This window comes from Pan troglodytes, chromosome 1 (genome assembly GCF_028858775.2).
Source record: "Pan troglodytes isolate AG18354 chromosome 1, NHGRI_mPanTro3-v2.0_pri, whole genome shotgun sequence".
In the NCBI taxonomy this organism is placed as follows: domain Eukaryota; kingdom Metazoa; phylum Chordata; class Mammalia; order Primates; family Hominidae; genus Pan; species Pan troglodytes.
Window position 1 is genome coordinate 166,093,269 of NC_072398.2, and position 18,075 is coordinate 166,111,343.

The 18,075-nt window shown below is 41.5% G+C and overlaps 1 protein-coding gene across 6 annotated transcripts in view; it reads left to right on the forward strand.

The window, feature by feature from the left end:
- The window catches only part of JAK1 (Janus kinase 1), a 232,444-nt gene that overhangs the window by 165,084 nt on the left and 49,285 nt on the right, over positions 1 to 18,075 (forward strand). For all 6 annotated transcript variants that reach the window (XM_063801056.1, XM_054683940.1, XM_016919919.3 and 3 more), the window contains 2 exons: positions 14,642 to 14,724; positions 17,509 to 17,707. In XM_063801056.1, the coding sequence (XP_063657126.1) occupies positions 14,719 to 14,724; positions 17,509 to 17,707 (205 nt within the window). In that variant the 5' untranslated portion in view covers positions 14,642 to 14,718. The remainder of the gene's footprint in view (positions 1 to 14,641; positions 14,725 to 17,508; positions 17,708 to 18,075) is intronic.

Below are 18,075 nucleotides of genomic sequence, written 5' to 3' on the forward strand. Positions count from 1 at the left end.
CTCTCTGAACGCCTCACTTGGGAAATGGGAGAAGTCAGGGAAACCTTGATGGAGATGATTCCTGAGCTAGGAACTGAAGGATGAGTGGGGACAGCAAAGGCTTGGAGGACAAAGTCATGCTGGATTACAGGAACTGCAGGTAACTCAGTACGTTTGGAGTTCAGGGCACAAATGGGGATGAGCCATGAGAGGTTGATTACAAGTAGCCTTGTAAGCCATGTCACCTAAGAGAGTAAGAAATAAAAGAGTTTTAGAGCATGATACTTCCAGATTTGCAGTCTAGAAATAAGACTGGCTGCATAGTAGAGACTTGGAATAGAAGCGGACGAGAATGAAGGCAGAAACTTTCAGGAGATTGTTGCGGTAATTTGGGAGATAAGTGGGTAGAGACAACAGAGTTAGAACAGAGACAACAGAGTTAGAACGATTAGGGCTTGCTCCCCAAGTGGATATGGTCGCAGTTCCTAGGACTCCAAGATCTCTGTCCACTTCACTGTCTCACTTCATGTCAGTCTGACCCCAGCCTGCCTTCTAAGTCTTGTTTTCTTCTCTTCATGAAATGCTTAAGTCTTGTGCTTATTGTCCCCAGAACTCGCTTGGTGATTTAATGTCTGTTACCTTTGATTACACCTTTATCTTCACCTAGAATGGAGCTCATCTGTTCCCTTTACCTTCTTAGATCTCTGACTTATGAATCCTTTGGAATAATTCCATGCTAGAATGATCTCTTTGTCCTCTGAAGTCATAGCACTTAATATCTCTATCAGTCAATGACAAATAATTACGTTTTGCCTTGTCACATCTCTTAATTGCTTTGAATTGCTAGTCAATCTTGAGCCATTGCAGCAGGTAGAGAGGTGAATTGGCTCTCCTGAATTCCTACTCCCAGCCCTAATTTCCTGTATAACCCAGGGGGAATGACTTTTCTCCCCTCATTAGTGTAGTAACACATATTTGTTGCAGAACACTTAGAAAATCTGTAAAAGTGTGCAAAATGAAGTAACTACTATCACAAGCACCTTGGAATACTCACAGGTAATTATTCTTGTAATGTCCTCCCCATCCATTTTGTCACCGTTTCTTTAGGATTACATGTGTGCGTCTATGCATCATAGCTAGGATCATCCTATACATGCTGTTTTTCAATTTGATTTTTTCATTACCATATTGTAAGATTCTTGTGTCAAAACATAGGAGAATCTTCAAGTCCAAATTGAAAGTGGAGCTAAATTGTTCTCAGGGAGAGTTGTACAGATGAGTATCCCCTATCTGAAATGCTTGAGACCAGACAATTTTCAGATTTCAGATTTTTGGGATTTTATAATATTAGCACTATGCTTACCCATTGAGCATCCCAAATCTGAAAATTCAAAATCCTCCAATGAGCATTTCCTTCAAGAAATGTGGTAGTCAAAAAGTCATATTTTGGAGCATTTCAGACTTCAGATTTTTTGATTTGGGTTGCTCAGCCTTACCAAAAACTGAATAGCGACTATCTCTGGGAGGAGGGAGGGGAACTTTGGCTTTTCAGTGATATCTTTCTATAATGTTGAATGTATGCATTTATGATGAGCCTAAATGATTTTTAGAGTTGTCACCCATAGTTTATAGGTGACAGTAATTTATACTTCTACCTAATCCAGGCTTATATTTACATTTAAAAAGAAGTATAACACCAACTTTACTGACTAGATAGATAAACAATTTTAATTTACTGAAATTTCACCTTTTCACCATGATTATAGGTCCTTTTCCCATTAGTTGTTTCCATTTCCTTTGCTGTCTAATGACTTGGATTTGAGTCCTAGGTAATAAATACATGTGATCTTTCACAAGTCACTTAGTGTTTCTAAGCTTTAGTTTGCTTATGAGTAGAATAAAAGGAATGATACTTCAAATTATTGTGAGGATTGAGATCAAGTATTGAAAGTGCTTTGTAAATTGTAAAAAGTATATAATTATTGATTTTTTATTGATTTTTATATTAGTCAATGGTCATGAGCAGTTAAGCCAACTTTGCTTTTTTAAAAATTCATTTGGAGAAAGACTAAAAAGGCAGAGGTGCCTTCATTAATATTTATTTTGGTGCAATGTGGGATCCATGAGATTTGGGTTTGTGCCACATTTCTGCTGCTAATTATTAGCTATATATACAGCTGAAATGCACTGAACAAGCACAGTTTTGGCCAGGCCCAGAAATGTTCAGGGAGCACCTGGCTGGACATACATCAGAGAGCTTGGTGAGCTGATAAAGCATTCATGCAAGCTCCTGGAGACTGTTTAACTGGATGACAGTAGAAGGAAACTATTTATGCAAATTTTGCTAACTGAAGTTCTCCCACACCCTTGAGTCCACATTTCACAGGCTTGTGAGATGGAAATTGGTCAAAATCAGGTTCTAATAATCTCTTTGTCATCTGCAGTCATGCCTGAGAAGGTCTGATATGGTCTTCTGAATCATCAAGGGAAGGTAGAATTTCATCCAACATGACTTTTGTGCATTTGCTGTATTCAGCTCCCTGGAAACATAGGTGCCTTAAGTTTATCAGTTATCCAGAACACTGAATTCTGGATAATAGAGGAACAGGGCTGTGTAAACAACTCTGCTGAGTAATAGATGGCCTCCTGGCCTCTGGTTTCTGACTCTGTATTCCCTTTTATCCAAGGACAAGATGTTACAAAAATAATTCAGAGTGACTCCCAAGGGCAGCCCCATGAACTTGCTGGACCCTCCAACTGTGCTAGCAGAGGAGGATGAATCACCAGCAGCAGAATGTTGACTCTCCCAGTGCTATTAGTGGATGTCCCAGCCAGACGCGACAACCAGGAAGACAAGCTTTGGGAAAGTTCTTTCTGACTCATTAACATCATGATTTACACAAGAAAACCTCTAACTTCTCATTTTATTTTATTTTTTAAAGAAGTTTCCTTTTTGTATGTGTGTATAGCGAGGTGGGGCAAAGGTATGGATCCCTCAAATGAATATTCAAATTAGCTCTTACCCATAGCAGTATTTGAACTGTTTGCTCAGTTAAATTGTATTGTCCTTTCTCAATGTACAGTGCCTATATATCCATCAAAGAGTAGCAGATTCATTAAGAATCTTTAAAAAGAAGGACATTATTTTTACACAGTTGAATTTCAGGTGTCCTATGCCCATGCCTTTCCCATCATTTCCTATGTGTAAGAACCCCCACCCCACGTAGCACACCTTCACATACTGGGGACTTTCCACTTTCTGAGGAATTCACATGAATCTGGGGATTTGGGTTCTCCTTGGGTAGTATCCCCTCAGAAGAAAATCCAGACTCCTTAGGGGGGCATTTGTAGCCTGGGCCCAGTTTTCCTCCTTACCTCATCTTTTTTGGTTCTACACAAACCTGTTTAGTCTTCAGTCAAGTACCTTACCCTCCGGCTTTCCTCCTCCTCCTCCTCCTCCTCCTCCTCCTCCTCCTCTTCCTCCTCTTCCTCCTCTTCCTCCTCTTCCTCCTCCTCCTCCTCCTCCTCCTCCCTCGTCCTCCTCCTCCTCTTCTTTTTTTTCTTTTTTTCTTTTGGGATGCAGTCTTGCTCTGTTGCCCAGGCTGGAGTGCAGTGGCACAGCTCACTGCAACCTCCACCTTCTGGTTCAAGCGATTCTCCTGCCTCAGCCTCCCAAGTAGCTGGGACTACAGGTGCGCACCACCACACCTGGCTAATTTTTGTATTTTTAGTAGGGACAGGGTTTCACCATGTTGGCCAGGCTGGTCTCAAAGTCCTGACCTCAAGTGATCCACCCGCCTCGGCCTTCCAAAGGGCTGAGATTGCAGGCGTGAGCCATCGTGCCCAACCCCACTTTCCTTCTTTTGCTATTTCTTCATGTTTCCCTTATTTGGAATGTTGTCCTCACTCAGCTCCTGTTTTCATCCTGTTTGTATCCCATCTTCTTCGTAGTGATAGTAGTAGTATTGCAGGCCTGCTGTGAGCCAGTTTTCCTACTGTGTTTATGTATATATTTTTCCAAGAGTTTAAAATAAGCCTGTAAAATAATTATGATTATCCTTATTTGCAAATAAGAAAAAGTCATAGAAAGTTAAAAATTATTCAAAGCCAGCTACTAAGTGGCAGGGTTGAGGTTTTCCTGAGCCTGAACATTCAACCCCACTGTGCTGGTTTTCCCTGCCGTCCTCTGGATCCGATCAAACTCACTACACCAGCCCCACTCTTAGACCTTCTCCAGACGTGCTCTTTTCCCTTGGTCGGGTGTGTCCTGTGTTTGGCAATCAGTCATGTATTATTACCTTGCTATGTGCTTGGGTTGCTGATTCTTCTTTGGCGATATATCTTTTGTTGTTTTCTTTTCTTCTTACTGAGCTGTGCATCGCAGGCTTTACACAATGCGTTTTTGTTGATTTTACTTAATTAATGATGTCCTGGAACAAGTGAGTTATTTCTCCTAGTTGTATTTAGCCCAATTAGTCATTTACATCCTACCATAATATTTGCCTCCACTAATTGCTAAGTAGTCTTGCAAATTATCCTTCAGTCTTCTTTTTCTACGCTTTTATTCCTGGGAAGGAAAGACAAAAGAAGCTCCGTGGCTGGAGTCTGTAGTGTATCCCATCCCCTGCAAAGAAACCAACAGAAAAATTAAGTGGAATGACCAGGCATTGCCACTAAATAGTTTGATACTTTGAAATGGATGCCAGTTTGGCTAAATTCAAGTGTTGTCTGTTAGACAAGGGCTATTCGTAAAAGAATTGTGATTGTAAGCATGCTCTGGACTGTGCTTCAAGGATGCAAAAAAGTGTCATTGAGACTGCCTTCGTATGTGCAGAGTGGGAAAAGGAGCATTTATCTTGAGAAAGAATAACTGCATCTGATCACCGTTTTCAATTCATTGATAGGGAAATATAATTAAAGATTCCTAACCTATTTCAGGATACCCATCTACCATCTAAATCTCCAAGACTTGGATAAGCTTCCCCGTTCCCGAGTAGTTCCCCATTGATAGGCATGGACTGAACTCTTCATTTACAATAACCGTTGTTTCCATGAAATACACTGAAAATTTTGCACAGTTGCAAGGTACACAGAATGGATTTTGAATTCTTTTGGTTGTACGAAGCATCCCTAGATGTGATCATGAAGTTAGACACCTGGGACTGTGAGAATAAGTCATGTGTAAGAAGAGTGGTTTGGCAGAATTTTAAAAATAGACCTTCCATGTTTTGTGGGTATAGTTTCTACATATTCTGGATCTTTGTGGTACCATTATATGGCTGTAGGAGGTAACCAACTGAAGAGCTTTCTGGGAGGAGAAGCTTATTGTGAAATGAAGACTGTGAATATGCGTTGTATGGGTCTCAGTCCAGCTGTTTGTATTGAAACATCATAGGCTATACATTGTGAGAAAAGAGAAGTAATCTTGTGGAAACCAAAGAAGTTTGAGGTGAAATATGTCTCACTGTTTCATATTCAGCTGGGGAATGTCTCACTTTTATATTCACTTTCTTATATTTGCTGAAATAAAAACAAAAATAAGGTAAATTTGATTAGTAGTAACCTTGTTGGGTCCTTTAAAACAGTGTTTTTCAAACTGTAGTCTGTTAATCTTTACTGGGCTGTGAAATCTGTTTTGTGGGTCTTGTTTAGCATTTAAAAATGTATTAAATATAAGAAAATATAGAATAGAAGGTAGAGGGAATGGCACATAGTAAGGATCAATATCTTTTTGTGAAACTTGTATGTCATATACACACATGTATACTACAAAATATATTTTTTACGGTGGATCATGGTCAAAAAAGACTGCAAAGCTGTTTTAAGCATGGCTGTCAGCATAGGTTCCTAGGATATCAGACAATGATGTGTAACCCTAACTGGATTCTTGGCTGAATGCTAGGGGAAACTGGGGCAGACTGGGGAGGAGTGAGAGGTGGCACAGTGGCTCCAGAGGCGCCGTGGTGACCTGCCGATCCTGCTCTGCCCTGATGCTGCTGCTGCCTTGGTGAAGACTAAGTGCATTACTCATTATGTGGATAGGGTTCGCTGAGAGCTCTGCCAGCAGTTTAAGATTGGAGTCTTTGTTGGCAGGGCAGTTTCAAAGCTGAACATAAAAACTGGTTACAGTTTTTTGGTTGAGGGGGCCAAGTGTAGGGGGGCCATGTAGAGAAAGATTTTTCTTGAGATTTCCTGTTTTTTTTTGTTTGTTTTTTGAGACGTAGTCTTGCTCTGACACCTAGGCTAGAGTGCAGCAGCATGATCTTTGCTCTCTGCACCCTCTGCCTCCCGGGTTCAAGCGATTCTCCTGCCTCAGCCTCCTGAGTAGCTGGGATTACAGGCACCCACCACCACGCCCGGCTAACCTTTTTTGTTTTTTGTTTTTTGTTTTTTTTAGTAGAGACGGGGTTTCACCATATTGGCCAGGCTGGTTTCGAACTCCTGACCTCAAGTGATCCGCCCACCTTGGCGTCCCAAAGTGCTGGGATTACAGGCGTGAGCCATTGTGCCCCGCCTCGTTTTGTTTTGTTTTGTTTTCTCTCCTAACTTACATTTTGAGGCAATAGCTGAGTACCTTTGGTGCATAGACTGAAATGGACATTTGCCATTTGGGGGGTTGTTTAGCATCGGAACCCCCTTTGTTTCTAGAGTGGTCTCCCATTGTTGCTGTGGAAGCTGAAGGAGGTGCAGACACATAACTGAGGGCAAACTAGGTTCAACCTCTTCGATTCCTCCTCCTCAGGACTTTGAATCTGGAGGGAGTGGTGCAAACATACAGAGGTGACTTGAGATCATTCATGGAAGCAGCAGAGTTGGGAGTCCAGTCCTGGTGATGGCTGGTGACCGGTGGAGGCTGTGCGAGCAGTGGTGTCCTTATCAGGCTGTTCCTCTGTCCTTCTGTCTTTCCCTTAAACTCATTTTACCCTTAGGTAAGCAGAGCCGGTTTCTGTTGATTGTACCCAAGGACACTGAGTGGATATAGGAACCATGTTAGATTTGTGTCTGCCCTAAATGAACTTAGTATGTGACAGGTGAGAGGAAGTAGGTGAATGCTTGGTAGACACAAATAGTAAAATTTAGCAAGGGGTGGAAGGATTCAGGGTTGTTTTCCTTTGTATTCCTTTAAATTATGGGTACCTTCAAGCTTTGTCAGATGACTTATCAGCAGGAGATTCTATGTCTTTACATTGTGACATTTTGGAAATACATGTTAATAAAAAATGAGCTATGTTAAGTGCAGTACAAAATGGTTTCAAACTTTTATAAGTTAGGGTTTGTTTTATTTGTTTCTTTTTTCAGTTTTAAGCTTTTTAAAAGCCTTGCGCATACTCACAGAAAACTGATTTCCTAATGGGTGTGAGCATTTTATTTTAGCATTAAGAGATTTAGGGAAATCTTGAATCATCATCACAACAACCCTGTAAAGTAGATACTTCTATTATTCTGAGGAAACAAACTCAACAGAGGTTAAGAAACTGGCCTAAGGTCTCAGACAGTGGGTGTTAGAGCTGGGATCTGGACCCAGGTTAGGGTGACTCCAAGAGCAGGCTTTTAACTGCTTCTATAAGGAACTTTGGAGGGCATCCAATACTTTTTCATTATGCAGGGTTTGAGCTCAGAGAGGTTAAGAGGCTTGCTCAAGACCAGGCAGGTCCTAGTGGATCTGGGCTGGAACATGGGCCTCTTTCTGACTGGTGGGAAGAAGCTCTCGCACAAGCTCTGTTCCTATTGCACCCTCCCCTCTTTCCTTGCTGTCTGCCTTTTTCCTGCATGATTCTTCCTGTCTGCATACTCTTTCCTGCACAATTGTGCTTGTGATTTTCCTTCTTCCTGGCCTTTATTTTTATTTTTTTAAAGAACAGCTGTACCTTTCCTCTCTCTTTTTCAGTCTTCTCCATTTCTAAAAACTGAGAGCAGATTCCTCTCTCCTTGATCCCCTCTCAGCCCAAAGCATGGCCCTTGTGCCCTCTGTTTTTGACTCCCATGGTTCTCAGTGTCTGTCTCTCAGCATGCCCTCACAGCCTGTTCCCTGGGGTTCCCGTGTATATGTTAGTCTTGCCAGCTGTCAGTAGATTGTAAGATTTTTGGCATGCTCAGATGTATTTGTGTTACTTCTTTGGATTCCCCTGAAGTCCCACACCTTGCCCAAGGCAGAGTGGTAAATGGAAAGGGGAGTGAGGCTACAGCTGAGAAATGTGTTTGAGACCTATCTCACCTCTCACTGGCCAGTTGACTGTGGGAACGCCTTAGCCGAGTCTTCCCATCTGAAGGGGCTGTGAAACTCGAATGTGGTTTAGATGTGAAAGCCCTTTTTAAGCCATAAAGTGCTATATAAATGCAAGGTTTTATTGTGATGGCACAAGTGCTTCAGCAGTGTTTTTGGGATAAATGATTAAAAAGCACATATTGTGCCTGGGCGAGTTGGTTCATGCCTGTAATCTTAACAATTTGGGAGGCTGAGATGGGAGGATTGCTTGAGCCCAGGAGTATGAGACCACCTTGGGCACCATAGTGAGACCCCTTTTCCAAAAACAACAACAACAAAAATTAACTGAATGTGGTAGTGTGCACCTGTTACCCCACCTTCTTGGGAGGCTGAGGCAGGAGGTTCACTTGAACCCAGGAGGTCAAGGCTGCAGTGAACCATGATTGTGCCACTATATTCCAGCGTGGGTGACAGAGCGAGACTCCATCCCCCTCCATCCCCCCCAAAAAAGCACATATACTATGAAGACAAGCCATTCTCCCCACCCCGCCATGTTGTGAGTGTCCATTTGTGCCACCAAGTCTTTGACCCTGGGGTAAGGATATGGATGGCTTCACTAAATCTTTTATTCATTGCTCTTTAATAAGATTATGGATGTATTAGTGGTAATTAGTTTAAAAGAAGAAAAAGTTTTTTAGAAAAGGAAAAGTAACAAAGTCTCTTGGTACAATGTGGCTTTTAGAAAGACACTTACTGACTTTAAGCAAAGTACTGTATTTACTTGTATCAAAAACTGTCTCTCACTGAATGCAGGCTCCTTGGGAGCAGTGCGAAGCACCGAACCGTTGAGCTGGCATTGATTATTTAATCATCCCTAGTTTATTGTAAATGAAGCAGCACTTACGGTTCTGGGGTATTCCTGGAATTGCTGCTATAGTTAGAAGTGAGTTATTCTGTGTGGCAGGAGTGGCATATAGAAAAGCCATAGTTCTGACTTCCTGACAGGAAAAATAGCAGATTTTGTATTTATATGATGTCGTCCTTTTGGCTGGAATCCATCAGCTTTACAGTATCTTGTGATGCTTTCATCAGAACTGTTATTCCACGTCTCAGCATAGCAGTGGGGTCCCAGTAGCAATAGATACAAGTCATTTTCTGTGGCTCTATGGGTGTGAAGCCACTGGCAGTTTCCCTGGCTTGTTGTGTAGGTTAGGCTGTTAGGAGGCTCCCTGTTCACATGTTGCTGGGACTTTCCTCTCACACTGTGGCAGTGGTGCCAGGGCAGAGCATTAGTAGTGGGCAGGAACACAGGGAAGGCTGGGGCCCTGCAGTGATTTTTTAAATGACAGTCCTTTCAGTCTACAGAAGGAAGAGTGTTGGAGTAAGATCAGTCTCCTGGGTGGTTGTTAGACTATGAAAAGTACTAAAAAATCAGAGAAGACAGTGGTGTTGCTGATGGGGACAGTTTAGAGCAGTTCTTCCCCACTGTGGAACGAGCAGGGTCCTTAGAATGAGGAGTCACGTGTTTGACTCCTGGCACTCTCGCTGATTAGCCTAAAACCTCTCATGCTTTTTATGAGAATTAAGTGCGAGTGCCTAACTCCAGGCTCAAGATATTGAAATGCTTAGTAGATATTGTTTTTTTTTTTTTCCTTGACTGGAACTGTATATTTCATCAAGCTGTAATCAGTTTAACAAATTATGGTCAAAATATGAGTGCTTACTGCATGCTAAACTCTGTTGGGCATTTTACATGCATTGACTGACTTAACTCTTAATAGCCCAGTGAGATAAATGCTATTTTTATCTCCCCACTTACACCAAGAACATTGAAGGTTAGGGATATTAACTAACTTGCCTAAGATTACAACAGCTAGTCGGTGGAGACGCCAGAATTCAAACCCAGGTCGCAGTGACTCCAGCCCGTTCTCATAACTGCTTTGCTGTGTCATCTGAGCTTTATGAAATGGGGTTTTGATTTGTAACTAGGCTTTTGCTCAGAATCCCTATTTAGACTTTGCTCTTCGAAGCAGATTCATAGCCCACTTTAGTCCTGTGCCATAAAGACTATTTTATATTGCGTCAATACCTTTTTGTACACTTACACATCTATAGCCTCTTGCAAAAAGGGCATTGTAGGTACTTGATGAAGAGTTTTTGAAAGTTGTTTGTTTTTAAAAAGAGAACAACGTCTTGCCATATTGCCCAGGCTGGACTCAAACTCCTGGGGCTTAAGCAGTTCTCCTGCCTCAACTTCTCACTGAAAGATATTTTTAATCCTTGCACCAACCCTCTAGGCAGGATGTTTCCTCTTAGGTTAATGGGTAGGGAAACTGGCTTAGATGAAAATGACTTGCTCATGGTCACACTTGCTAGTATAGAGTCAATGGGAACCTACACACCTTGGATTACTGTGCTTTTTTTCATTGCATAATGTTGCTTACTTTGTACCTTCATCTTTCATTTACAGCTGTTACTGAACGTAATTCTTGATCACCTAATTTGTGCTGAGGATAAAGCACCAAATAAAAGACAAAAAAAAAAAAATCCTGATCTTCATGTAGTTTTCATTGTTGTGTTAGGTTTCCTTACCAACTTTAAGACTGGTGCCTGCTGAAATAGTTGATTAAGGCTTAAGATTTTTAGTCTTAAAATTTCTTAAGATATTAAGAAGCTGATTTCAGGGCATTTTCTAAGTTACATATTTTTCTTTCAATTTTTCTGAGTTTATACCTTAATTCATAAACATTTTAGTTGTATTTTCTACTTCAGAAATCAAAAGGTTTGATTCCTTTAAGGCAAACACAAAGTAATTCATTGTAGGTGTGATGGTTTCTTTTATATCCATAGTATTTTAATTCTGGTCATTGAGTTTCGCTGTCAACCAGTCTGTTTTTAACGGTAAAAATCTGGCAGTGGCCCTTGGCCAAAGCGGTCTCATTCTGATGATCATATTTATGAACATTAAAATAGTCTATTTTTATTTCTTTGTCCACTATCCAAAATGTGTGTTCTTCCCTTGCGCAGATACCAGTCTTTCAAAAGATGCCCTTGAAAATTTAAGAGAGTTCCAGTTTTTTCATATAGATTTCTGGAATTTTGCATCTTGGAAAAATTTGTGACATTTAATCTATTGCAGTGAGGCTTTGTTCCAACCCACAGAATTGTGTCTTGTTTCTTTTATTTTTTCCCTCGTTGAGAAAGTGTCAGATATACTTGTCTTTTTTATAAGACTGTGGTAAACTAAAGCAATTTGAGTAACCCACAAAATTTCCCTGATTTTTTTTTCATGTAAAACAGCACCTACAAAATTGAGCTACAAAAGTAATCCTCTGTCATCAAAAGAAAGGTATTTTCTTTCAAATCCTTGACAATTTTATAAATAAATTAGGGTGGAAGAATTCACTGCTATCATCAAAAACCTTCTGATTACTCTTCCTAGTCCTTCCTGTTTTCTAAGTGTCTTTATATTCATTTGAGTTGGGAATTGAACCCAGTGAATCATGTTCTTTTTAAAGGGTATTTTGTGATTGCTCCTGGTGAATCTTTCTAGCATTGATGATTTTTCCTTTTGTATATTGCAGCAAGAAACTTGAATTTATTTCTTGGAATTATCCAAAGTGTTTATTAATATAAACTGATCTTGCTCCTTTTCTACTTGTTCTAAAAATAATCAGCTGGATCACATTGTCTGGTTTATTTTAGAAGAAATATTATTTGGATGAAGCCATTACACAAATGCTGTAGCACACACACAAAAAAACCGCTTGTCATCCTGAATGAGGACAGTTGTCATTTCATATAAAGTGGATCAGCAGCCTTAGGTTTAAAGTGCTTAGAACTGCCTCCCATGTCTTCTAAGTGCTATGTGGGTGTTTTCTATTTTTATCATCAGAATGGCAATTCCCTGAGAGTAGAGATTTTGTTGTTATTGAATCGGCATTCAAAAGCATCACAGTTAATGCATATTGTCTTGAAATTCTGTTGCTGTTCTTGTTTTCTCGAAGAGTTTAATCTCTAGGCTAAGCATCACAAATCTATACCATTTTACTGTTGTGTTCAATAATACTGGAGGTCGGTTTGAAGATTAGGTATAATGTGATTGCAATGTAGTATTGCTTGCAGAAGAGACAGAATGATTGGAAAACCAAACTCTCCTTGATTACTGGTTTTTGTAGAATTCTAGTTCTAAAAGAATCTTAGTGATTTTAGTCAGATCCTTGAATCTCACATGAGGCTAAGAGAAGTTCCATGACTGCTAAGTTGAAGTAACACATGGTCTGATAGTGCATATTAAAAAACTTTTTAAGTTGTGGCCAGGTGTGGTGGCTCACGCCTGTAATCCCAGCACTTTGGGAGGCTGAGGCGGGCGGATCACGAGGCCAAGAGATCGAGACCATCCTGGCCAACATGGTGAAACCCTATCTCTACTAAAAATACAAAAATTAGCTGGACGTAGTGGCGCATGCCTGTAGTCCCAGCTACTCGGGAGGCTGAGGCATGAGAATCACTTGAATCTGGGAGGCAGAGGTTGCAGTGAGCTGAGATTATGCCACTGCACTCCAGCCTGGCGACGGAGTGAGACTTAGGCTCAAACAAAACAAAACAAAACAACAACAGAAAAACACCTTTGTAAGTTCTAAAAAGGTTTATATGGTAGCCCTTCTGAATGGAGCTTGGGCCTGGTGGAACTTACAGGTCTCTTCCTGTCCTAAAAGGCTGAGTTGTGACCCTTTCCGGGTTTGAGGCATGCTTTTCAGTACTCCCCTCTGATCAGTTTTCACTGATCCTTGGCAGCTGGTAACGGCATGCTGTGAGGAAACCTGGGGTAGACAGGCTCCAGACATGCAGTTAGCAAGCACTGCCTATGGACTGGCTAGTGCTGTTGGGTGCCCAAGTGTAAAAAGGAGTATTGTGAGGTTTTCCTGTTCAAGCAATGGGAGAGACAAGCCTAGCTCCTTTCTGCTATAGGACCTTTTTCCCCACACGTGCTGATCCTTTTGCTGAGACTGCTATCTCCCTTTTGGCTTCATGCCCCACCTCCATGGACATCCATTGCATCTTAACTCAATGTCCCTTCCCTCCTGAGCCCCAGACCAGATCACATTCCCTCTATTTTATGTTCTCTACTTTTCCTTCATAGCATTTTAGCTCTTTGTAATGACCTCTTTCTGTACATCTTAGTTTGATTCCATTCTTCCCATTGACTGTAAGCTCCACGTAGGCAGGGACCGTATTGCCCTTGTCCTTTGAATTAGCTTAGTTTCTGCAGAGCTGTTTGAAAATACTTGTTGAAAGAGTGAATCTCTTCAACAAGTATAGCATCTGAAGTCCTGCTTATGAGCAGAAGCAAGGCATTAGCATGTAGCTAGTTTCTAAGTGCTGTTCTGAGGCAGGGCAGGGTGTTTATTCACATAATTAAAACAATTGATTATATTAATTTTTAAAAAACTTTTGTGCAGTGATTTTAATCTTGTTAAAATTGGCCATACCAAAATAGCCAAATCAAAGTCATCACAATCAAATTCATACTTGTCTCCCCTGCCAGGCTTTCCATCATTACTTATACTTAAGTCTTACCCACTGCAGAAAGCCTTCCCAAGCCAGCCCTTGCCAGTGTCAGTCACCAGAGCTAACAACATCCTGACGCACTCACACTATTGATTTTAGGTTGCTTTTGTGTTTCCATTTGTGCTGTCTCCAACCTTCTATTGTAAGGCCCTGTGGGGATGCTGGCCTCGTGGCCTCAGAGGTAACCCATCTCCCTCTCCCGCTTCGCTGCTGCCCTGTAATGCCTGGGACTATGCTCTTCCTAAAACTGGATTCTGATAAAATGTGTTGAGTGGCCAGACAGAAAACTGAGGTGATAATCACTGTTAATTTGAGAACCAATTTTGAATCACCAAGGTTGGTAGCTTATTATTTGCAAAAATAATTGGATTCTACTGTTAAAGAATTTGTGAGAAGCAACAAGGAAAGCTGTTAAAATAATACAAAGCTCTGTGTGTGTGTGTGTGTGTGTATGTGTGTGTGTGTGTGTGTGTGTGTAAAGGTTGGGGCGGGGTAATTCTAGAAGGAATGAGAAATTGAAGTGCACGTTTTTGGGTGTCTTAAACTATTGTTCACACAATCAGGAGAGGGGCTGTTGATGGAAAAAGCACACAATCTTCATTTACATTGGACAGGACACTCCATGTCAGGAAGCAAAAATCCCTGGCTTCCTTTCTTGATGCGGTGAAGTTAGTATCCTCTTTGATGTTTGCACCCTAAGATGTCTCTCTGTCCTCTCGATGTCCTAGGCCATTTTTTTTGTTTTGTTTTGTTTTTTTCCTTCTTCCTCCCAAATGCTTTTTCTTGCCTGCTTATGGTTTGGGCTGCTTCCTTAATGAAAATGCCCTCTTATTTTCAGATGCAATTACCTCTGCCACTGATTTATTTATTTATTTTTGTCTTTAGCGCTTCTCTGAAGTAGCTTTGGAAAGTAGAGAAGAAAATCCAGTTTGCTTCTTGGAGAACACTGGACAGCTGAATAAATGCAGGTATGTAGATTTGCATATTTTTAAAAAAGGAAAATATCTGGCTTTAAAAAAATTGATGAAACCGTGTTCTTGAGGCTGTAGGGCTATTGGTGCTATTGCCTTTAATTTTTTGAAATTGATGTATTTATTCATTCCCAATGTTGAGTATACTGGTTAAAAAAAACCTCAAATACAAAAGTATAGGAGGTACAGAGTAAAAGTTAAACTTCCCTTGTAATCTCTCCTAGATGTTCACCACTATTAAGAATTTATTGTACGTTCTTCTAGATTTTAATACGCATGTGCATAATCATATTATACATGTTGTGCATATGCATGATCATACTATCCATATTATGCTTTTTTCATTTTGCAGAATGTCCTGTGCATCTTTCTGTGTTGATTCATATACAGCTTTATGTTATCCTTTTTGACAGCCACATAGTAGTCCTGCCTGTTTTGTTTAGTGAGTCCTCTCCTACTGGACATTGTCAGTTGGATTTTTTCTTATTTCTTTTTTTTTTTTTTGAGTTGGACTCTTGCTCTGTCACCAGGCTGGAGTGCAGTGGTGTGATCTCGGCTCACTGCAACCTCCGCTTTCCCAGGTTCAAGCAATTCTCCTGTCTCAGCCTCCCGAGTAGGTGGGATTACAGGCGCATGCCAGCACGCCCAGCTAATTTTTCTATTTTTAGTGGAGACAGGGGTTTCACCATGTTGGTCAGGCTGGTCTCGATCTCGTGACCTCGTGATCCGCCCGCCTTGGCCTCCCAAAGTGCTGGGATTACAGGCATGAGCCACCACACCCAGCTGATTTTTTCATATTTCAAACAATGTGACATCCTGTAAATATATAATTACATGCATTTGCCTGTTTATTTCCTTAGAGTTAGAGGGTACAACACTGTCTTTGGATTCTTCCCCTGTCACGTCTATAAAGACTCTCAAGGACAAAGGTTTATCTTATATTATGAAGCAGGCTTTTAGCTACTCTGTTTTCCATCACAGTTTTTCAATGTGGGATGGGGTTAGGGGTTCAGTGCTGGGTTTTCAAGTGGTCTTGCTTGTTGATCTGAATTTCAAGGTTAATTATGAACTAACTGTTTCAGGCTGGTTTCCAGAAGATTCTGGTCTTCAGATTTATTTGGAAATTAAACAGTTAAAATTGAATACCTCTCAGTTTGTAGCATTGAGGCATATCTGGTTAATGTCCCTCTTTTCAGAATCTCTCCTCACCAGGGGAGCTAATAGACCGAGCAAATGAATTTGGTGAAGAGAACTGTGACTGCTCTCTGCCCTGTATGACTTTTCTTGTTTGGGGGAGCCTCCTTGGGTCATTCTGCAAGCACCCATTATGTGTAAGCCTCTGTGCTTCTTACGGATATAGAGAAAAATGACTCAGTTCTTATCTCAAGGAACTCACAGCATGTGCGTAAGATGCTTAAATTTCCTGTGGCTAGTGCAGTGGGATAAGTTTAGGAGCAAGAAGCGAGGGCCTTAGGGAATGGGATGGAGGTTCAGAGATGGCTTCCTGCAGGAGGCGATATCTGAGCTGAATTCTAAAGAAAGTTGAAGTTTGCCATGCAAGGGATAAGGTAGAAAGATATTCCTGTAGAGGAATCAGTGTGAGTGAAGGCAGGAGGGTGAGAAGTAGCATTGGGTAGGGGAGGATACAGTAACACTGACAGCCTTGTGGGTTTCAAGCATGAAGCAAGAAGCTCAGAGTGATTGAAGATAAGGTGAGGAAGGCTGGCCGGCCAGATGATGGGGCAGGGCTCTGTTTCAGAGTCTCAGAATTTCTCTGTAGATTAATGGGAAGCCCTTGGAGGATCTGATATGTGTTATGGAGAAATTACTTTAGGGGTTTAAGTGAAGGTTGGCTTGGCAGACAGGAAGAAAGTAGTAGGAGTGTGGGGTCAGCGAATTAGTTTGTAGCCCATTGGTATTGGGCAAGAAGAAGAAAGAATGTGTAGGGCTTTCCCTCGTTTCTTTCCTCCTTTCTGGCCTTGCCCAAGGCTAAGTTGCTGAGGTTGGTTCTTTGGCCCTAGGTGCTCTCCCTTTGGAGGGTGCTTATGTGAATTACTTACTTACACACTTTTCACCAGGGTTTTCTAACTGTTCCAAAGCAAGGCCTCCTCCTGCCCTCCTGCTGCTGCGTCAAAGTCCTGCCGCTCCTCCTGGGGTAGTAGGAACCAGGCTCCATTCATTAATTGTTATGGCCCTTCCATGTGACTTATGAACATGAATTGGTCATCATTTTGTGTGCAGTGTCTCAGGTGGGGATGTGAAGAGAGATAAGATACGGTTCATGCCCTCACCATGCTTGCTTTTTAGTGGGAGATGGACATGAAATTAAAACGCTGATTCTTGCCATAAGTCAGTTCAAAGCTTATGTGATTCCAGTAGAAACAGCAGCAGAATTAGTAACTAATAATCAGTCCTTTAACATTGTTGGTTCCAGAATGGGCTACATTTTGCAATTACAACTTGGGTGCAAATTGAGAAAATAAATTCAGGCCATGTCTAAAATTATTCTGATTTTTGAAAATATGGTCTGACCATATTTTCAAAAATACATAATTAATAAATTACAATTCATTAATTAGTATGCATAATTATTTTCCATGGTTTCATCTCTTATGAGATCTGACATGTTTGGTTTCCAGGAAGGGAAGGGGCAGGGGAGAGGTACGTATCCAATACCAACACCAAATGTTTCTGCTTTTTTACCTTCAGAACACTCCCTTTTGCCATAAGAACTTTTAGCACATAGAGTGACCACATAGTCTTGTTTTCCTTCCACAACAGTATCTAAATATAAAAGAGGACTGCAATGCCATGGCTTTCTGTGCTAAAATGAGGAGCTCCAAGAAGACTGAGGTGAACCTGGAGGCCCCTGAGCCAGGGGTGGAAGTGATCTTCTATCTGTCGGACAGGGAGCCCCTCCGGCTGGGCAGTGGAGAGTACACAGCAGAGGAACTGTGCATCAGGGCTGCACAGGCATGCCGTGAGTACTGGCAGCTGCCCAGGGCTGGGGGTTTCACCGACACACTAGTTCAGAAGAAGATCTGGGGGTCTCTGCCCCTTGTAGCGCTGCTGGGCAGAAAGAGTTGTGGACTCTGGAGTCAGGTTCCTCCCTGCCTCTGCCACTGCCACTTGCACGTGACCTTAGGCCAGTGATTCTAATTCTGAGGGTTTCGCTTTTCACTTTCTTCATCTGCAGAGTGGCTTCTTTCTGTTCCGTCACTAATGAACTATAAGATACCAGGGGATGACGCTTGACTTCTGTGGATCCAGGCTCAGTTCTCATTTCCCCACATCTGTACAATTGGAATAATATCAGCACTAGATGAGGTGCTACGTAAAACACCTGGG